Here is a 22855-nt window from a genome sequence, read left to right on the forward strand (position 1 = left end):
TGGTTGGATTGTTAGTTGTTTGGTTTGTATGGTTGGTTGGTTTGATGATGGGTTGGATGGTTGTTTGGTTGGATGGTTGGCTGGTTGGTTGGTTGGATGGTTGGTTGGTTGGATTGCTAATTGTTTGGTTTGTATGGTTGGCTGGTTGTTTGTTTGGTTGGTTGGTTGGTTGGTTGGTTTGATGATGGGTTGGATGGTTGGTTGGATGGTTGGTTGGATTGTTAGTTGTTTGGTTGGATGGTTGGCTGGTTGTTTGGTTTGATGATGGGTCGGATGTTTGGAGGGTCAGTATCTCTTTTACTATTAAGAAACTGTGTCCTTTAGGCTCATTTACTTATCAGAATTTTGTCTATCTTTGTTGATTTAAAACTCAGTAGTTTAGTGTTCTTCTTAAAAACACAACTAAAAAGTTTTCAGCAAGACTAAAAAAATGAAATCAGATCTATTGAGTTCAATATAGTTTGTTACTTTTATTTAAAAAACTTTAAATGTAGTGTATATTTACCCTGGTACACTTGAGTTTTTCATAAGCTTGTCTTTTATTGAGTACTTTACATCAGGTGCTGTATGGCTTGTTGCTGCTGGATCTGGGGTCATTTTCCTGGAATAAGAAGAAAAATCTGACCTCGCCTACTTTATCTTTAAATAGTTTTGAAACAGACATTTAATCATACCTGGGATTTTTTCAAACTAATATTATCTGTGAAATAGTAAGCCTCTGCACATATTTGGTTGCAATCTATTTGGTTAGCGTGAAAAGTGATCTATAAATATCACAACATTCCATAATCAGTGCAGTTTTGGAAGCCTGCAGATCCATGGATCCATGTGTATTTATAGGTCCCTCCCACATGTTCCACCTGTTTTGTTTTATTTGTATTTCTAACTTGGAAAGCTGGGGTTTTTCTAGTTCGTGCAGAGCTGAGGTATAAATGAGGCTGCTGTGATCAGCACATCACCAGCACAACCTCTCTGACTCCACCTGAAGAGCCACCTGAAAATGCGAGACATTCATCATCAGAGTCACTGCTAATCCAGCTCTGAAGTGGGTGATTGATGCTATCGATCACATAAGGTGAGATTTTTAGAAACAGAATAAAGAGCAAGTGTTCTGATTTTCTAATAAACAGCAAGAGAAGTAACTCCATCTATCATCGTTTTAGGAATAAAGCGCAGAGGATCCACCAGCGCAGCTCACAGCTGCAGAAATAGAAGATCATTGGAGCTTTTTAAATAGGCCGCTGATGCCAGCTACAGAAAACAAACTAAGAGCTTGTATAATATTTATTTATACTTTGTAAATATCAGATTTTGGTTTTTGCATCTACTGTTGTGGCAAAAAAAGCGTAATTTATGAATATGTTTTTGTGATTTTATACATACATTTAAATAAAATGAGTACCTGTTGCAGGTCTAAACAGTTATGTGCTGTTGAATTTTTTTCATATTTAACACGTGGCGCTGCATTCCTCCTTTTATTTTGTTTCCTAGTTTGTAACAGTGAAAAATTCCAGCTCGGAAGTTCTGTGCTGCAATCTAATTGTTAAACAATAGCAGATGAAAGTCCTGTGATATCAGCAGGAGGAAGTCACAGGCTGTTTATTTAAAGCCTGTATCAAAACAGGTATTTCTGTGCAGACAAGATATCATCAGCTCTGATGGTGTTTAGTTGCACTTTTTACTGCAGGCTGGTAATAATGATGCAACAGTGGGGTAATGAGGTGGAAGGAACCCGGTAATAACACAGAAAGAGGACGTTATTACTAATTACTAAAGTAATATCAAGGTCATATCATGAATCACAATTGTTTGACAAAAACCAATATTAGACTAATTGGGTGATAAGAGAACAGAAAATGGGAATAGTGGGAAATGTAGAAACAACATATGCCAATAAAACAATACCAGTTAGTACAGCAGTATATCGAGGACAATATGATGCTAGCAATAAAATTGTAAGAACTGTGCATTTGAATTTTTATATACTGACTTTAAAGTGGTTGTAACCTCATAACAATAAGGTAATATGGGTTAATGTTTTAACATATTAGGATAGTATTACCATATTATGATGCTAATATGAATCTTACCTTACATCTGCAGCGGAAACATTATTATATGTGGCCTGTTACCTGGAAACATCTGAGATCGTTTCTGAGCATACAACACTTTGATAATCAAATGTAGCTTTAGGCCACATCAGTATGCGAGTGGAAGTGATTTTTAGATGGCATGGATACACAGTGGTCATGTGGCGAGTCCTTCATGTGCTGCTGTGCACTGCCACCCACTGCTGGTACTCTGCACTACACACCGAAGGGTCCTCCTGTGATTTTATATGATTTCATTATTATATACACCCAGCTTAAAGTCATAAATTATGACAGTGTAAAAAAGCTTCTACAGATTTACTAAGTCAACTTTCTGTGGGAAGAAAATGTCCCGAGGTCAAAATGGGAGATGCCCCCAAGGGTGATGGAGAATGACCGAGCTAAGATCCTGTGGGACTTCCAGATACAGACGGACAAAATGCTGGTGGCTAACCAACCGGACATAGTGGTGGTAGACAAACAGAAGAAGACGGGCGTAGTGATCGGTGTAGCGGTTCCGAATGACAGCAACATCAGGAAGAAGGAACACGAGAAGCTCGAGAAATACCAAGGGCTCAGAGAAGAGCTCGAGAAGATGTGGAGGGTGAAGGTGACGGTGGTCCCAGTGGTATGCCAGTCATCATCCTCCCAAATACTGCTTGCTTTATTTATTCATTCATCATTTTAAAGTTTGGATTCTTTTTCTGGACAGACGTTTGAAGCCTAGAAATGAAAAAAAAAACTAAAAATGATCCTAGATATACATGCATATAGAACAGTTAGACAGAACACTTTTTTGCACTGATATTAAATTTTTAACATTTAATAATTTTGCTGGAACAAGAACACCATCTTTTCCTCGCCTGCTTGGAAATATGTCATCATGAATGTTTGTTTTTTACTGATATCATCTGTGAAATAAACATGTGCACACATATTTGCATGTTTACTAAAGTCAATACAAAGGTATGCAGACAGTAACACAGTGTAGTTTGTATTTATAGCCCCTCCCACCTGGTCCACCTGTTCCACCTGTTCCCACTTGTTCCTCTTTTTTTATCTTTAACTCGGGAAAATGCTGGGACTTTTTGTGATGATGTCACGTGTCTTGATGGGTTTAGAGCTGAGGTATAAATGAGGCTGCTGAGATTAGCAGTTTTACCAGCACAACCTCTCTGACTCCACCTGAAAAGGCGAGACAGTTTCATCATCAGAGTCACTGCTGCCAACACAAACGAAGAAGACATGCTGCCAATCCGAGCTGTGGTGGTGATCGCACTTACTGTTTGTCTGACTGCAAACACATCAGCAGGTTTGTATTTGTGGCTTTCGTGTCTTATTTTCTTTGATTTTTTTTCTGTTTAATCACATTTACACATAAGCATCTCCACTACCTGGATGTGGTAGACACATATTTTAAATAAACACATTTTCTTTCCTTTCACAGCTTATCGTTACTGCTGTCGAAGGTACATGACAGGCAGATTACCATGTTCAGCCATCAAGGGGTACTCAGTCCAGACTGTCACAGAGATGTGTCCCATCAATGCCATCATGTGAGCATCATTACAAATACTTTAACAAACTGCTTTAACCTCCTAAGACCTGAACTCTTCCACGGCATGCTTTTTTAATTTCTCTTTGATATTCGGGCTGATTGGGACCTGATGAATGCAAAAACAAAGAATCACCAGATTTTTTTTTTAACCTGATTTTTGTTTCCAAGAAAAATGAGAGCCACATATGAGGATATTCGTTTTTAAATTTTGATAAAAGAGAGGCAGTATAATGTCCTCGTAAGTGGATATCAGGTCCTAGGAGGTTAAAGATAAAAAAAAAAAATTAGAGCAAAATGTTGTATTTTGGTGTAGACAACCAAAAATGTGATGTCCACATATGTGGATCCCAGGTCCTAGGAGGTTAAAGATAAAAAAAAAAAATTAAAAAAATCTTGACACGACATTAGTGTTTACTGTGGGTGTAAATATATTTACATATTGCTTTATTTTAATGTAGTTTCCACACAAAGAAGGGGAAAGCATGCGCCAATCCAGCTCTGAACTGGGTGATGAACTGTGTCGATCGCATAAGGTGAGATTTTTAGAAACAGAATAAAGAGCAAACGCTGTGATTTTCTAATAAACAGCAGGAGAAGTAACTCCATCTATCATCATTTTAGGAATAAAGCGCAGAGGATCCACCAGCTCAGCAGCCAGTGATTCCTGACTGTTTTATAGTGAACGGCGTCTTATGGAGCCTGCTGCAAATGACATATATGCTGCAGATATCAGCTCAGTTTTAAGAGATTCTGTAATATTTAAATGTCTGTATTCATTGTAAATATAAGAGTTGTCCATGAATTAAGCTGTGGTGAGAAAGAGTAACCAGTTCCATTAGTGGTTGTGTGGTTTCAGGGAAACATTGAGTACCTGTTCAGATCTAAAACCACTTCTGCTTGTGTGCTGTTGAATTTACATTAACATGTGACACTGCATACCTCCTTTTATCTTAGTTCTTTGTTTATCTTCTCATGCTGAAAGATTCCAGCTCTGAAAGTTCTCACTGTGAGAAGTTTTCTGGAAGTTCTGTGTCACGTGATAAAAAACCTAGGAAGTCATTAAAGATTAATAGGTAAATTTCCAGTGACATCAGCAGAAAGACAATGTGGGAACTGTTTCTTTAAAGAACGTTGCAGAGCAGGTATTTCTTTGTTGACAGTTAGATGAGAAATCTGTCCTGATTTTTATCTCTAGCTTTTCTGTGGTAAGCTTGTTTGACCTTTGACTTAGTATAATACCTCGTTACACATTACACATTTAATAAAAACAGTCATTTCCCAGCTGTTGGCATAAATAAAGTATTTCTCGTCTTATCTTAATTATATTTTGCTGGATTCTGTGCATGCAAGGAACTGAGGCTCATTCAGAAACAGCCTATAGGCAGCAGAGAGTTATCAAAATTAGATTTTCTTAAAATTTGATTGATTTTAGTGTTAAGTTTTACTCACTACGATAAACTTGGCTGCAGTGGTAAGCGTCTGTGGGTAAGACATGGAGTAAATATTAAAGAACGGCAATTTATCTTTTTAATGGTAATAATGTAATATGGCAGTGAGGGAAAGATTTTTAAGTAGACAAAATAAGAAATACAAAAGGACTGTACAGCTGCAAAGTGCTGTCAGGAACACATTTTCAATACAATACTGTGCAAAGGTCTTAAGCCCACCCTAATTTCTTTAAAATTAGCTAGAAAAGTGAGAGATATGTGCAACGATTTATTGAAACATGTACAGACATAAATAGAAATAGAGTCTATATAAAGTATATAAAGCAAAAACATGTACAAAGTGTGACCGGCTTTATTCTTCAACACAGGCTGAACTCTCTTCATGGAGCTTTCTCTTAATCTCTAAGTAGTCTGCAGGAATAATTCTCAAAGCTTGAAGGACATTCAAAGTTCTTCTTTGGATGTTGGCCGTCTTTTATTCTGTTCTCTATCACGATGAGGCCAAAATCTGACAATACTTATCTGTGATCATAATTCCCAACACCACTTACTATCATCATTATCATAGAGTCTTTTAAAGAAAGCAGCTTATAACAAAGTGGGTAAAGATCATTTTTAACATTTGTTCTTTAACAAGTTGTCTGTTATTTGTCGACACAACACTGGTTCATCCTTGGAGTTCGCTGCCCTTTTTATGCTTGAATCCTTCATAGAACATGGTCAGAAGTGAAAAAGCAGCCGATGTCCAAAGAAAAAAAAAAATTGGTTCGAGACCACTTTAGTCTAGCTCCATGAAAGAGAACTGTAAATTGATAATTCCCAATTTATGTAGCACTTTTAATTGCACCAAACCAAAGCCAGGGTTGGAAATGATTTAACTGTAACACTGTAATGTTGTTGTTTTTTTCTGTAATGCTCCAAAGCATTTTAAATTTTTAAAGATTAATGACAAGGAATGCACTTCTGTAAAAAACAAACCAAAAAAACAAAAAACAAGATCAATTAAAAATTAAAGCTAACCAAAATACTCGGCTGCGGTTGGTCAGTTTCCCTCAGCTACTCTATGCTAAATAAATGATACATGATTTCCACAGTCGTTACAGAGGGAGGCTGTGTGTACAGCTCAGCACTAGATGGGGGTAGTGTCGCTTTGAGGTGCTGTGAAACAACGTTTCAATAACACTTGGATTTGTTTCCAGTTCAAGTCTGTTCCCGAGGTTTCTTCTCGTGTCTCTCAGCATCCCAGCTTCTTACACACTGGTTCACACGATGTGGGCTTTCACACTGTTCCCTTTATACATTTTATGGTTTGGATAACTTTCCAAGTTTAATTTCAACAAAACTGTGATGACACTTTTATTTATTTATTGTCTCTTGCCATCAGCTGCGCCTTTTGGCGATGCCAACAAGGCTGAACAAACCGAGCGTTTTCTCCTGTCGCATGAATCCATCCCAAATGACAGTCCGTAGCCACGCTCACGGCCACTATTACATCACCTACACTCTTCTGCACCACTGCACAGAGTGCTTTGCTATGAATAATACAGAGAGACTTGGGAGGCGGGGGTACACGGACATGGGACTTGGTGACTAAATGACAAAGATCGCTCTTACGTGAAAACCGAGTTAATCCAAACAGTAAATAATCACATCAGCCTAATGAACTGATTCAACTTTATTAGTTTAATTGACAAATCAGTGACACAAACATATTCCTACACCCATACATCACATGTGTGAGCTTTGGGTTCACCTTACTTGAATTACAGAAGTCGTTGCAGGCGGCTACAATGAGAAATGGCAGTGGTGTGGCCGGTCCCAGACTGTGAAGGAAGACAAGGTTATAGACTGCTTTTTTTCCTCCCCATGAGACAGCAGGCTTTAGCATAGAAGGAAAATGACATATTGCTCTGTGAGATCACCAGACAGGTCCTCTATCTTAGCCAGCACACACACACACACACACACACACACACACACACACACACACACACACACACACACACACACACACACACACACACACACACACACACACACACACACACACACACAAACAGGGGCAGGCAGGAAACCTCTCATGAAACTCAAACACAGATAATGAGGCATCCTCGGTGAGAAAGGTGGAAACAATCGACTTTATACAGCCAGAATTTCCTTCCTTCTCCCAGCACGTTTGCATGAGGGGGAACATCGTGCAAAATCTAGTGAAAACTAGATAATCGTTTATCTACTGCTGTAAGCTTTCTGGAGTTTTTGTTCTCCCTGTCCTCCCTCTCCATCGGCCCGTCTCTCTTGCCAGCACAGGCGCACAGTTAACGCAGAGTTAACTCAGCTCAGTGTATAATTAGACAAACAAAAAAGAGAGGGATGAAACATCTAAAGGAGAAGAGACTCCAAATGATTACACATTCACTCCGCTTCCTTCCCCCTTGCTGCACACATAACCATCAATTAGAGGAGAGGAGAGGAGGATGAGGACAAGCAAGCAGCCAGGAGTCTATTTGTGTCTCTATCTCTCTTTCTCTTTCCCCTTAAGACTCCTAGCGCCGGGGAGGGAGGAAGGAGGGAGAAAATAGAAGTGAAAAACAAGAAGTATATAAATAAAATAATCAGAGTGCCTCACATCCGGCCGGCTGATTGGCTGAGACGCGAGTCAGGCAGATCTGGGCCACAGTTGCACTCATTGTTCAGTGAGCTTTTCTACACAGTCCAACCCAGCGACAGCAATGAATGTTGATTGTGACCTTAGGTCTTCGGGTACAGTGGAAACAGAGTGTCACTTTTGTGTGCGGCGCGGCTGTGTGCGTCTGTTCTCGTCACCGGATTTGCATGCAGCCACTTTGCCCCTTTGTTCGTTTTTTTTTTTTTTTTTTTTTCCTTCCTTCGCTCGTTCCTGAGGTCGTCGGAGCGAACCACGGGGCACAGTCAACGGTCGATGGTTTTTTGTGTCCATACCAAACTCACCGACAGCGTTGAATGTTCACCGAGGCAAGCGAGGCGAGGAAGGACGGCAGCTGTGACCGTGAGCCGAGCTGACACGGGAGGCAGGGTGTGGAGGAAGAGGAGGGAGGAGAGCCAGTCAGACAGGCATGGGACAGGGGGAAGGGGACGATGCTCAGAACCACAGAGGTCAGGTTGCGTAACGAGAGGACATAACGACACAAGACAGTGGCAGAATGAGTCCGCTGTCCTCAGGGCAATGACAGTTCTGGTTATGTTCCCCGCACACACACACACACACAAAAGCATCACGAAGCATACTTAAGCTCGAGCATAAGCTGAGAGGCTCTGCTTTAGAGCTTTACTACCACCTCATTAATCAGAGGAACACGAAGTCTTTCATCTTCAGATGAAAATTGCTCGTAACAGCATCTGAAACACAGATGAAGAAAAAGTTGTTAGCGCTGATATCCCACAGTCTTCTTCTCTTTAAAGACTGATTTCACACACATGAAGAAAGAAGACGAAAAACACACACGCAGACAAACATTTTCTCCATTTCCTCCTGTGGTGTGTAGCCATGAGGATAAATTTGGCTTCTTTTGCGTAGATTTTGTGAGATCTGTCTGAGCTCTTTGATTTATGCCGTTTTCTTTTTTTGTTTTTCTTGATCACAGCATTGAGAAAAAAAACATTTAAAACGTTACATACCGAAATCATCTTTCCAGAAGCAAAGTCCCAGCTTCTATAAATAACCCACATATCATTCTGTCAGCGGTGTTCATTAGAGCCATTTCTTCACTACAAAGTAGTGCTTCCATTCATCTTCAGTCTTTTTGTGGTGGAAGCATAAAATAAAATCTCAGAGACAAATATCTGGGCACTGGGGAGAAAATGGATTTCTGTAATTTGGCTGAATATAAGCATATGCTTGTATTTCTACTCTTTAAAGACCCTGTGAGCAGTTCTGCTTAACCATCTTCAATCCTGGCACAGGTCTTATGGACACCGAGTCCGGAGAACAATACTGACGTCCTGCTGTGAGCTCCCTTTGTCCGAAGCGGACCAGTATCTGGGGGAACAACTGCCGGCGGTGTCAGTGCACTGCTGCACAGAGCAGGGGCTGACGTCAGGGTGGTAAACGCTGATCTATGGTCATTCATCGCCCCATTTCATCGGCTTAGGGTGCTGATGTCATCGCGCGAGCTCGACCTGCATCCATTACTCTACTGGGGCTGCTGGGAGGCCAGCATGAGGCTAGCGTGATAACGCCCCGGCTGCAGCGGATGAGTAATGCGCCATATTACTGCCGCTGTAATTCAGTCATAAAACAGACAATTTGTTTTTTGTTTTTTTGTCCCGTGCGTACGCCGCGTCTTTGAATTACTGCCTCTGCATTCTGGCGTGGCATGCTTTCCTCTGTGTACATGCAAAGATGTTCAAGTCATATTTTATTTTTATTTTTTTAAATGACAGGAATACATTAACTGCTAAATAAAATGCACCATAATATTTAATGATACTCAGCAGATAGCAGGTCTGTAACAAATCTGTAAGCTGCCCGCCTGTAAAATAAATAAATAAAATCACGTGTTCAGATGTTTCTCTTCTTTCTGACTGAAGCAGAGGTCTCTTTTTCTCCCGGGGTGAAGCAGGGCAGCTTCTGATAAGAGCCTAAATTCATATGTCGAATTAGATCGTCCCTACTCCATCACAGTGACACACACACACTTACACCTCGCCCCCACAATGAGACCTAAAATGAAAAATAGGCGGAGGGTCGAAGGGAGAGGAGAAAAAGGGGGCTTTGCCATGGCAACCCCAGTGTCAGCCAGCCATTTCTACTTAATCCCCCCCCACCCACCCCCAGTTCAATGTCGCGCCCTCTGAGAGACCCCCTCTCTACAGCTGAATATTTCTTTTGTGCTGGTAGACTTTGCGTGTGTGTGTGTGTGTTAGGGAAGGAGGGGGTGACAGAGGGAGGAGGGATTGGGGTTAGAGGTGGGTAGATCATAGCTATCCCAGCTTAAATGGGGGGCCAAGCTGCAGGTCACAGAATCTCAACATTACACCGGGGGCACAAACCAGAGATCAAATCACACACACACACACACACACACTCAGATACATACATTTAAACACTGTATTGATGGAGAGTGATAATCATTTCAAATAGCTGATAATTGCGCCATATGGCAAACAGCCGTGCCTTTCCTCCCCGAGCCTATCAACAGCTAACTCCACTTCTTTTTCTTTTTTTTTTCCTTTCCACTCTGAAACTCTCATGGTCTCTCGCTCTTGCCCGAGCAGGCCACTCTACATTACTGACAAAAGCGGTTATGGAGGAGTGGGTGGGGAGAGGCGTCAGCTGCTAGACAAAATAAAAAGGCCTCTATTTGTTCCTGACAATAAACGTCCCCATCTTTGGAGCTCCTCCACAGCTGCAGCCAAGATAGGCTTTCATTTCTAACTGCAGACTAATAGAGAGCGGTGTCTCCTTCCTCCACTGTATAAGCGGATTTGGCATGCAGGATAAAATTCAAGAGGTTTATAGCCATCTTTCTGTGACGCACTGTGAATATTTTTGCAAGAAAGTGAGTATTTGAATGCTGTGGTGAAGTATACCTGACTGAAATCATCTTCACGGAGCCGGGTGGGAAAACCTAGAAGACAAGAAAACACGGGAGGGTGTTTATTTTAATGCACAGAACAACAAACACAAAAAAAAGAAGGAAAAGAGTACAATGTTTTCTTACAATTAATTGGATTTTCACTAGAAAGTTTCCTAATCAACCCACGATTAATTGCCCCGAGTTTCCTCAGGAAATCCCTAAACGCGCTTCCCTTGAGGCTGAGCGATGGAAGCGGGCAGAGGAAGTGCCAGCGGTGTGTCTCTGGGGTGGTCCAATGTGGCCGTGGGTGAGGCTTTAATGTAGCTGCGTGTCCACTCCAGTGTATACTGTACATTCAGTCATAATGACTAACAGACCTGCAGTCTCCCCGTAGGGGCCTCACATGCCACTCCATGCCTACACATGCATACGCTCCACTTTAATGACGGCTCGCAGACTTTATTTGAAGTCTGCTGTGCTGTTTGCAAAAAAAGAAGAAGAAGAAGAAGAAGAAGAAAAAAGCGAAGCTGGATTTTCCACGAGGAAGGAAAAATACAACTTGGAGCATCTACGTCGCCTATGTTGGACTAATAAGTGACCCGGGTGGGCTGATTATATAAAATGGGCATAAATCAATTGAAAATATGGACAATAATTACAGCTTGGCTGCTTTGCCGTGGTTCCTTTTGCTCCCATATATAGATGTGGGCTTGCCAAACATCTGGCTGGGTTATAGTATGCGCCATAGGCTACAGACATAATATTAAAAAGTATACTGCCAAGCAAACCTGGCCAAAGCTTTTTAAAGTCAATGTGCACATTTTGCAGCCTCGGGCTAATGTGTTTTCTTTCTCCATGTTCTGTTTTGCATTTAAGCCTCTGAACCCCGAAGTTGCAACAATGAAACACTGCTACGCTCTCCTTCTTCGCAGCCCCCTCCCTGTTTTTAAAAAAACGATTATTATCTAAGCCAAAACTGACTTAACAAACGTAAAAGTGCTCCGTGCCAATCCAGTCTATTAGAGAGCAAAGGGCACATTGTAACATAAGGCTCAGAGTCTGTTCAACAAGTGCGAAGACATAAAGCAAAAACAAAGGCCCCGAGTTAGTGCCCTGGAACTGATTGGCAGGGTGGGGTCACTGGGTGACCCCTGACCTTTTTAACCTCCAGGAATGTTGTCATGCTGGTGTGTGTATTGTTCGAGCCTCCCTGAGGCCAGCCGAGCTGAGCGTCAGATTAATGTGAGCGCTGAGTGTTTCTGGGCCCCCTTCCTTCCAAAAAAAAAAAGAAAAAAAAAAACCTTGTCTTTCTTCCCCTAATCCCTCCTTTTCTGCTGTTCGTCCTCAGATTTCAACAAACAAAAGGTATCAACAGGTCTGAGAGTGGGAGTGGGTTGATGTTGATGGTCTGAAGAGCACATGCACGTAGAGAGGCCTCTATAATGTGGGTGCCAGGCTGACTCTCGTTGCTAATCTAAATGAACTAGAAACAAGCTTTTTTCTTTCTTCTTCTCTCGCACTCTTTTTTTTTCTCGATCACTCAACAAATACACTACAGTTTTTATTGGTCCACGGTGCAGATCTAAGAGATCTCTGTATCCTGAGGCAGTCTGAGAGTCTGGCTCTGGAGGAGGTCACCAGCAGCATAAGGAATCCGACAGATGAGAGGGCCAGACAGACAATTACTGGCCAGGTACGTCCTTTATACCCACCTAGGGCTGGTCAGAGGAAATGGAGGAATTTATGATGTCATAAAAAAGTGCCAGGAGAGAAGTGCCTGAGAACAGGTTGTCTCTGGACCTGGAGCCATAAAAGACTCCTGCGGCTTCCGCTCCCACCCCCCGCCCCTCCTGACAACACTACACTGAGAACCAATATAGAAGATTTAATGAAAAAATATATCATTTGCTCATAAAATTAAAGGCATTTTCACATCATATTGTATGTTTTTAGGTTTTTAGACTCACCGACGCCAAAATGTCCTACAGCACTTATCGAGCCTTAAATGTAACACTGTGAAGTTGAACAGATTTTGTTGCTTTTAATATCTTAAAAGTGGCTTTTATTTCTTTCTTTTTTTTTTCTTACTGGTAATTGAAGGTAATTCCTTCACTTTTGAAGAAAGCAAAACACCCAATGTCCGTGTCCCCTTTTACTGAAGAGAGGATCCAGCAACATTTTTAAATGGCATACGTATTTATTTTTCTGATATCTCCCTTAAATTTCCCCCACCCATCTTTTAACAATTTCAACCTCGGTTGCTGGTTCATCTTTTAATAGCGAAGCACCATCTGTCAGCTGAGCAGGTGTAAGGAAGCGAAAGCTCAAAAAGCACTCTGCACAGAGACAAAGGATATCCCTTCCTCCTTTACACGCGCACACAAACTCACATCTATAGGTATATACGCGGCGCTGCTCCTCCTACTACAAAAAGAAAAAAGATAGAGACACGCTCTCAGCCTCGGTGCTTGTTAAAGAAAAGGAAGAGAGAAGGTGGTCATTTGCCCTACAGCCTCGCTAAGGAGGTTTCCCATTGTAAAAATGAGTGGCTGCACAGCCCCGTTTCCTTTCATCCCTATACTTGAGGCACGCTGCCTTTGTCTCACAGAGGACACAACAACCAGCCTCCCTGCTACGCTAGACTGGTCAAATACCTGGGAACTACCCCTGGCCCGGTGGGAAAAACAACAAGAGGAGTTGGAGGAGGAGGGTAAGGTGTGAGTGTCAATCTGTGGGGTGGAGAGGCTGATCGTCTGAGAAAAACAGCCTGTTTAGTATTAAATCAAAGCAGTGAGAGAGAGCTATGAACACTTTTAGCCAAAATACACAAGAAAAGAAAAGAGGCTAAACTTTGTGCAGCTGAAGCGATGAATTAATTCAATTAACATCTGCTTTTAATCTTCTTTCAGTTTTTCCCTTCAAAGGTAGCAACTGCATGTGTTCAACTACGAGCTCCGAGGTTAAAGTGTTATTTTTTCCCTCTCCCCGCTCTCCCCTCCTTCCAGTTCTGCACTTTCATGCCAGCTCAGCATAATGAAGGCAGTTCCTGTATACGAGGTACTGTATAGGGGTGAAGTGAGTTTAAGTCCTCCACAAACCCGGCTGCAGCCGGCTGAATGCAAAGCTTTACGTTCCAGTCCACGCGGCCTGCCTCGGCAACCAGACTTCAACTGTCACACCTCATAAAGCAGAGCCCAAGCAGCGGGGTTGTGTTTAAAGACAGGCGGGGGGAAGATAAGGCAAAATAAGGACAAATACTGAGGGAAAAGGAAAAGTAAAAAAAAGACAGAAAGAGAATGCGTCCATTCAAGAAATTGTCGAGAAGAGGGTGCAAAGCTCTCGACAAAAAGCGGAAACTGCAGTGGCGCGTCTCCAGTAGAAGAAAATATACATTTGGGGACAAATTACAGCAGGAAACACAAGAAAGAGGGAATTGTTAACACCATGACCCTCACTTCTAATTTCTAGTTTTGTGCTTGGCTGTTGAGAGAGAAGTGAGGACCCACAAGTTTATTTTCAAATTGTGCACAAAGAATGCCAGTCATTTCCTGGCGTTCCCCACTTCCATATGAAAGCCCCCTTTCCTTTAGGAACAATGGGAAAGATTCCAAAATTTCCAATGGGGAGTTTCTTGTGCAGAGATACAATAGAGAGCATGTAGTGACAGAATGGAGACGGGCTGTTTCTCTCAGCAGCGACAGGTTCAAGGCTAGTTTGTGTCTTACGGTAGTTTGAGATTAAACACCGCAACCACAACGTGGGAAAAACGAGCAGATTAGCCGATCTGCGTCTGGATTTTTAAATCTGTTGTTTCTCATATCTTTATTGGTCAACTACACTTTGACCCTTTAAGATAAAAGCAGAAGAAGAATCGGGCTGTTTGGGGAAAAAGAAATATGTAGGCATGAGAGGGACGGGTAAAATCTGATTATTCCAGAGATGTTTAACTTGTTTTCTGAGGCCCATAATCAGCATTTCCCACGACTACTACTCTATAAATTTACCTGTAACACAAAGCCAGACAACCATTTTCTTTGTCTCCTCTCGTCTTTGTCTCCTCTCAGAACCATAAGAAGAGCAAAATAATAAATCAAGCTAAGACCAATTATTCTGCCCAGTTGGATAATAGCAGGAGAAACACAAGAAAAGCAGGAGATAAAATGCACAGAGACTCAAAGGCTCGATTTCACTCGATCACTGAGACTGATTTCTGATATTGTGCAGTCCAATCATATATGTGATTGATTCTTACTTTTTTTCTTGGGTTAGTCATTTCAAATAAACAAACGGCCAGCGCAGAGAGAAGAAAAAAATAATTTTAAGGTCTTAATTTGGGATTTTGAGCTGCTGCGAGAGAAAGGCCATTTCTCGGGAGCTGAATTTAAGAAGTAAGGAAAAGGCTGAATTAAGTAGATCTTATTTTGGACTGTTTCGTTCCTCTGAGATGTGCATTGATCTGCATATCAACCCCCTCCGAATATGGTCGTAGAACAAGTGTACCTACCACAGCGAGGGTATTCCCTGATAGCAGCGGCGTCCACCACAATGCGGCAAAAACTCCTCAGGAACAGCTTGAGAAACACGACAAAGGTCCAACAATCCTGGAGGCCCACCCATCAAGAGGTGCAATATTGGTGCAAGACAAGGTGGGCGTTCACAATGTTATGGCAGGTGGCTTTAATGTTGCTGCTGATCAGTGTAATATCACATACATGGGCTGTGAAGGTTTCCTAATTAACCAAAAGCGTGCATTTGGTCCCGACGTGGAAAGAGTTTAAATGTCATCTGCTGGTGAACAGGCCAGTAGGCTTTTGAAAGCCACCTGGCTTGACCCAAGCGGACCTGAGCCGTTGGCTAGACAAGAGGTTAGAGGTCATACACTCATCTAGACACGCAGTATGTCACAATGCCTAAGGCAGGGTGCAGGGGTCTCCATTACCTAGCCTTTCCATTTACCCATTACCCAATCAGACACACACAGGGGAAGTACAAACACACACAGGATCCTGTTGATATGAACGCATTCAGGCCTAAACTTCCATTTAGCTGAAATGCATGGACATACCGCAAGGTTTCTTCACAGGAGTTGTGAGATTATATTGTTTTGGATCCTTAAACAGAGACGGATTTATAAAAATATACAAGATGTAACTAGTTTTTTGCTATTTAAAAAAAGGCAGTTGTGCTGAATGAGTGCAGCTGAACTGAGCTGTGCTATCCACAACATTTTACGTCATCCAGGAGTTGAATTTGAACCAGAATGAACGAATCGGCGAACCCCAGCTGCTGTTGCTGATGATGATCCCCTGTGCCATCGCTGCATCTCCACCGACAGAGACAAACTAAAGCAACAATAATGTTTAATTGGAACTGTTCTGCGGACTCTGTTGAGAAATAGATGCCGTGTAATGGAGGAACAACAGTGATCTGCGGCTGAGAGCCTCTCCGCTGTGATAGCAGGTTGCTTCTCGACATAATTGCAGGGTGCAGCTGATGAAACTCATCATATGTGATAATGAGCTATGCAGGAATGATGATCATAGATCCAAGCAGGAGATAAGATAAGCCAACATCCAAACCGCCCCTGCGTCCACATTACAGCGGCAGGAAGACGCTGGCTTTGCTCCGTTCACTTATCCCACCCCGATAACTCTCTGAAACCGAATTAAACAGCTATGCACCCGGACATTGGTTGCTCTGTAATGTGAGGGAGCAGCTTTTTCTACTTCACAGGGGACACGGCTAAAGTGAATTAAATGTAACTCAGTCCTGACAGGGATGGAAGCGAGGCCATCACAGCTGATCACATCAGTGCCTATCAGGAGTGTTCTTCCACCACACAGCTTACTGAGACAGATTTTCCCACTAATTTATGTAAAAGAAATTAAAGTACACGCAGTTAAATGGCTCTCTGCAGTAGGTAAATGTTTTTTCTTCAATTCCATTGATTTTTTTTTTTTTCATCAAATCACTCTGTGAGTAATCTATAGTGGGTAAAATGTAGTGCTGCACTAAGCGTCTAGACCTACTATATCCAGATGGCAAAAGAATTTATGGAGACTGCCTCATTAACCTTAAGGCATATTAGTGCTTGGTACCACGTGTCTATAAGCTAAGCAGTGCAGTTTCTGAAGTCTCCTGGCCTCAGCTGCATTCAACTAACTGGAGGGTCAAAGCTGTGCTGCTTATCAGGCCTCTATGCCCCAAACTGAGTGTGCAGTGCTTGTGATGGAGTGTATTTATTTGTATCTCTCTGTGTGTGTGTGTGTGTGTGCCCACCCTGAAAATGGCAGTCTGGCTGTTTTGTTTTTTTCGCCATGTGCCGAAGGCCCAAAAATTCCGGGAGGAAGTCAGATGCGCAACAAGCTGTTTCCGAGAATTCAGGATGCGCAAATACAGCAAACGCTTTTCTCTACTTGCACTATTCCAGTCCCAGCGTACATCTGAGGATAAACAACACACCAGCAGACACGCGTGCATTACGTGGAATCCCTTCCCCAAAAACAAATCATGTTTCAGTTGCAACACTTTGTTCCAGCGCCTGTTTATTTTGTGGCCGCGTTACGCACCCATCCACTCAGACGGACCACACCATGAGTCACGGCTTGGCGAGAGACGGGTGGCGGCTCTGAACGATCGCTGTCTGCTGTCTGCGCTTCAGGTGTCTCCCACTCAGGATTCTTTGTGGGGCAGGAGGGCTGGCTGTAATGTCGATACAATGACAGATGGTCCAAACAAAGCCGGTACGCATTGTTCGGCTGGGAAAAATAATAGACACCATTTATCAGCCGACTTTCAGGCCTCAGTGTGAACGAAAGACTGTCTGCTGAGTGAAAGCAGTCAAAGTTATGCTGCACTGAAGCCTCTCGGCGTGATTCTTTTGAGCTCTTTTAAACACACCGTTAAAACTTTCCGAGAAGGGAGGGCAGCGTTTGTCTGCCCACCGTGTGCCATCGACGCGTCTGCGAGAGCGTTTTTTTTTTTTAACTGAAGTGCGCTTTAAAAGAATTCATACTTGCCAAAGCAATCGGAAATCGCCCTTTTCCCCCCTTCTCTTCCTTTAGTCACACGGATGCCCAGAAGAAGAAATGAGTGGCATGGAGAGCTAAAGCCGCCTCGACAGTACCGAGCGACAACCCGGAGTACATCACACACCGCCACAGAGTTTCACATCCAGCCACGTATTAATCAGCTCATTCATACTTTATTTAAAAAACGCACATATATAATAAAGATGCATCATCTCTTTTTAACTAAACCGCCGGTTTTGCGCCGACTGCACCGGATTAACCAAAAAACACCACATCCCCGTTTTAGGTTATGCATTTGACATGATGGCATACTCACAAGATTTCCCTTCACCCTGCTGGTGAAGCAGCAGGACTCATTCTCCTGTCGCGGGGGCGCTTATCGCAGTTTCTTCTGATCCTGCAGCGGGGAGTATTTCTTTTTTAATTTTTTTAATTTTTATTTTTACTCCCATCTTCTTCATCCGACACCAAGTCCACGCACTGACTGGGCGCCTGCCTCTCTGATCCACAGATTACGTCTGTGTGAGGGGCAGAAGGGAGGGCATCCGGTTTACAGGGATCACTGAGTGGACTGGGATTGGCTCAGAGGAGATAGCTTGATAAAATGCGCGTCGGCTATTGGACGCAGGGCCGGCGCGGAGGAGGGGGCTGAAGGGAGGAAGCGCGGGAGGGGGTGTCCATCGTGCATTATTCAGGAGAAACCGGGTGGGGAGTAGAGGAGGAGGATACTCAGGGCAAAGAGGCATATGCAGACAATGCCCCGTGTCTCAGAAATTCAGATTTCATTGGTGGGACTTATCCACCACAGTTTTATGGCTTCCCATAATCTCTTCATATGGACACAGAGTGAAACTGGAGCACCCAAGTGCGTGTTATTAGTGTTTATAAAGACCTCAGCGCACTTTATGTAGGCTCAGAGACCGCTATAATAACCCACATTACGGCATAACTTAATATGGGGAAAATGATGTAGCAGCCTATAGAGAAAATCCTAAATTTTACAGCATTACAGCAGCATGCTTCTGCAGGGTTTTTTTAATCCGTCTGCTTGTCCTATTTTAAGATTAATTTAACAAAAAAATATGCAGAGCCATTCAGATGGAAGGGAATGACTATAAATAAATCAAACAACTATTATTCTGCAACATCAAACCTCAACGCAGTGTGTGTGTGTCTCTCTCTTGCTGTGTGTGTCCCTAAGCACAATGTTTATGGGGCCCTGAGTGTGTGTGTGTTTCTGCTGTATGTAGGCTACGACAAAGCTGGAACTGCAGAATTTTCCACACAGGAGCAGGGGAGGAAATGGTGCATGGATAATTCTGTCTTCAGATCCTCTGGTACTCACTCCGAGAGTAGTCGGCTGAATCAATACAGCTTAAAGCTTTCTCATGTTCCCCCTTCTCACATACTGTTGAGAGGCAGCGCGGTCCGAGCTGATCCATTCTAGGTGAGATCCTGCTTTTAAAAAACCCATCACTCTGGCTCTATAATTATAATATTAAATCACCTCTTGACCTGTAACCCTCCTGAACACGCTCACTCACATTCGCATCCGTAACACAGACAGTGAGTGGTTAACCTGTGCGAGCAGACAGAGAAATCCTAATAACCACAGCAGGGGTCTGTCCAGTAGCCATGGTGATTGAACACATTTCTCCACACAGCAGAAAGGCGGCGTGTCTGTGGCACACCACACAGGCCTTTATAAGGCCCAGACCCATGCTAGAAGGAAGGAAGCACCAAGTGGAGGATCACACCCCGTTTCATTGTAGCTCTACGATTTTACGACAGCCACGAAGAAGCCGCAAAACGAGGAGGCGCCGCTCTCGTCCCTGTTAAACCTATAAAATAAGCACACTCAAAGCTCCAAACAAAGCGCCACATCATTCGATTATTGTGTGCATTTTGAAGGCTAATTTGCATAACTGGTGGGAACGGTGCTCTCGAAAGTAAAGCACCTAGATTTATTCACTATTCGGTCTAATTTCCAACATCCAAATGAGAGCAACAGCCTTGGCTTGATTTCCGTTAAGCTTCTAATCTGTCTTTCCTCTTAATTTAGCCCCAGCTTCAATCACAGCTCTTTCACAAATCTAACCACGTGGGTGTTTATGCGTGCGGCTGCTATGGTGTGAAAACCTTATAATTCCTTAGTCGGTGCAATTCATCTTTCCTTTTTAACCAAAGCGTCTCATGGTTCTCGGTGACTTTAAAGAACCCGGGTGCCCCTTTTTGACAAGGTATAGTGAAATCTAAAGTTCAGGGTTACCTTTTAGCTGACCTTCCTTTTGTATTTGATCTGATATGACATGGAATTCATCAGAAATGCAAAAGACACTGAATTCACAGAATTACATGTCATTAGTTGTTTACGACTGTTTCAGTGGTCCATTTTTAGCGAACACCACTCCTGTGTTCTACAAACACATTGTGTGAGCTAAACCAAACCCAACACCAAACAAGACAAGATATCATACAACAGCACTGCTATTTAATAAAACTTCCTCCTAAAGACCTGTGCGGCGTCTGATGTGCTTGTACTCTTCATCAGTTTTGCACCCCACTTGTCTTTCTGCTTTGGTTAGGGTCAGCTCTGTTCTGTGAGAGGGGTAGTTTATGTGTGAAATCCCAGGGTTTCGGGGTGGGTGGGTTAGGTTTTTTTTGCATGAAAGTCCTTTTCAGTTCTGCTGACTTCACCAGGAAAGAGTCTTTTCGGTGATTAATAAATGCAGGTTTAACATGATAAACTTGCACAGTGATAGTAGCTGAAAACGGCCTTGTTGTAAAAGACAAACTGAAAAGATCCTTTTTGTCGGCGTTTAATTCGATGAACCACTCGATCTGTTTATCACAGAGCTCTCTACTGGGTTGGAATGCTCTTACTAGCGTGTTAACATTTATAACCACAGATACAAATTTAAAGCCTCATTTAAAAGAAGAAAAAACACCCCACATTTACTTATTACATACACCACATAATAACTCCAAACTTAAGGCTTCTTTGTTTGCTTGTGTCTTTACACTGGTAGAAAGTGCACACTAATGCAAGAGCAGTTTTAAAATCAGTTGATTTTTTTAAGGTATTTGTACTTTCATTGAGCCCTTCCATTTTATTCTGCTTTGTACTTCTAGTTAAGCACATTTAAGTTTCTTAAAAGCTAGCCTAGGTTGACAATCTAGATGACTAATTTAGAATCACAACATAACTACGAATGTGTCTTCTAACTGTGGAGGGAGAGGAAGCCAGAGTAAGTAAACTCACAGAAAAACCCCAACGAGCTGGTGGATTCAAACCCAGCGCTGTCATCTCATTGCTGTGAGATGACAGCACTAACCACTGCACCACTCGGTGTTATAGGTTAGCTCCAACTTCCTCAAACAAACAACGCTCGATGCTGTACAAAATCCTCTAATTTTACGTCACCATGTGGATATTTTGAGCATGAGTTCACTGAACGGTGCTTTGATGAGTGGTCTTATGTTTTGTTTGTATCTCATTAGGAAACACACACGCAAGCAGCGGGACGACTGCCGTACATTTTGCGGTGGCTGGCTTTCATGTTATTCTACTGATACGTAGTGATGTGCCAAGAAGCACTGAAATCCATTGCGGACGCATAATCACATCTGATGTAAATAATGCACATTTTAAAATCTGCAGAATACAAAGTACGTCAGCTTTGCATATGAGGAGGAAAATCTAAGTTTGGCAAATATCAAGCGTGTACTCTGTGCATTTGGAGAAAAACACTCACTGTAAAGAAATAAAACAAGAAAATTAAAAGGATTCCTTTGGATTGTTTGGAGCATTTGTTATAGTGTGGTGTTTCTCTAAATAATGCATCAGTCGTTACTAAAAACCATTTATAAAGTGATACACATAATCATTCAACTGTTCTGGATGATTTCATCTCCTGCAGATGACTCTAATAAACTCCAAATGTGTTTTCGTCTGTGTGACAACATGCCTGTCTGCTGAGTTTATAAAAAGCTGGCTTTTTTCTGAGGACAATGAGGCTCAATTGCAGCTGCGCCCGCGTAAGCTCGACTGATGTACGTATTTACACTTACGTCCACGTGCCGCGCGATCCGGGAAACGAGCCGGCGCCGGACTCAAGGCAAGATGATAAGAATCCAATGTGTTACTGTTAATTTTCATGACAAGCTGAGGCTTAAAGCCGTGGATGTTCCATACTGTGCCTAGTAAGAGTGACATCTCCAACTGCTTCAGTAATGAGCTGTCTAACATGCTGTCATCCACTACAGATGGAGAACATACAGTGGGCCACCCAACACTTTTGATAATCATCCAATCAGAGACGTCTTAAATGAATAGTTTGACATTTTGAAGAATGTGCCCGTTTTCTCGCAGAGATTTGAAAAGCTTGACGCTTCATATCTGTAAACTGAGAGTGTTAACTTTGCTTAGGTCAAGAAGTATAAACACAAGGAGTCTAAATGTACCAACATCTCTAGAGATTTACAAGTGAAGGGTAGAAATAACACACAGTAGTACAGATCAGCATCATTTGGTTGGAAAAGTTATTTTAGATTCCTGTTTTTATCTTATGCTAAGCAAATGTCTGACAGCCGGTGCTTCACATTTAAGTTAAACAGTTCCTTTAAAATGTCCTTTACATACAAGATACATCTACAGCTAAACAACATAAAAGGCTTTAGTGGATTTCAGGAATCTGGATTCCAGGTTTCTCAGAGCACGGGGGATAATACCAATATCCGTAAGTACCTATAAAATCCGGGTTATCGTTAGACACACACAGGTTTTGTTTACTTGATGGGTCAGAAAACATAGCTGTTTTCTAGTAATTCTTCTCATACTGATAATTGCGAACCAACAGCGTGAGCGCCTCATCTAATACCATCGACACTATGTTAAAGTCCCCGCCAACTCTGGACCGCAATCCCGTGCGCGGCTCTGCCATCATGGATGCCTCCTGTTGGGTTTCATTCGTTCTCGATGCCAGAAGCGAATTCGGCGTCTCAATTAATCACTGAGTTTCTAATGGAATGCTTCCCTTCAGGATGAGGCCCATCACAGAGGGGGCTGCAGTCAGTGCTGTCGGTGAAGCTGCTCTGATTGCCTGAATACAGTCCCAGCTTTGGAGTCACTGCAGATGTCTGCTAATTGTGGTGATTATGGTGAACGGAGGGG

At 42.5% G+C, this 22855-nt stretch overlaps 1 protein-coding gene and 1 long non-coding RNA gene across 4 annotated transcripts; one reads left to right on the forward strand and one right to left on the reverse strand.

Annotated features, from left to right (window-relative positions):
* The first annotated feature begins 3167 nt into the window (after nt 1-3167).
* LOC146497850 (C-C motif chemokine 20-like) lies at nt 3168-6599 on the forward strand. Its single transcript, XM_085139389.1, has 4 exons — nt 3168-3402; nt 3538-3646; nt 4107-4181; nt 4270-6599. The coding sequence occupies exons 1-4, from the start codon at nt 3336-3338 to the stop codon at nt 4307-4309; spliced, it is 291 nt and encodes a 96-aa protein (XP_084995515.1). The 5' UTR covers nt 3168-3335; the 3' UTR covers nt 4310-6599.
* A 154-nt stretch (nt 6600-6753) lies between these two features.
* On the reverse strand, nt 6754-22855 carry LOC146497851 (uncharacterized). Of its 3 annotated transcripts, none has more exons than XR_014870487.1 (2): nt 7121-22855; nt 6754-7034 (listed from the first exon to the last, which is right to left on the reverse strand). It is a non-coding gene; the product is annotated as an uncharacterized LOC146497851 (long non-coding RNA). The 3 variants fall into 3 exon arrangements; XR_014870486.1 differs by having other exon boundaries at nt 7117-22855; XR_014870488.1 differs by having other exon boundaries at nt 7113-22855.

This window comes from Neolamprologus multifasciatus, chromosome 18 (assembly GCF_963576455.1).
Source record: "Neolamprologus multifasciatus chromosome 18, fNeoMul1.2, whole genome shotgun sequence".
In the NCBI taxonomy this organism is placed as follows: Eukaryota; Metazoa; Chordata; class Actinopteri; order Cichliformes; family Cichlidae; genus Neolamprologus; species Neolamprologus multifasciatus.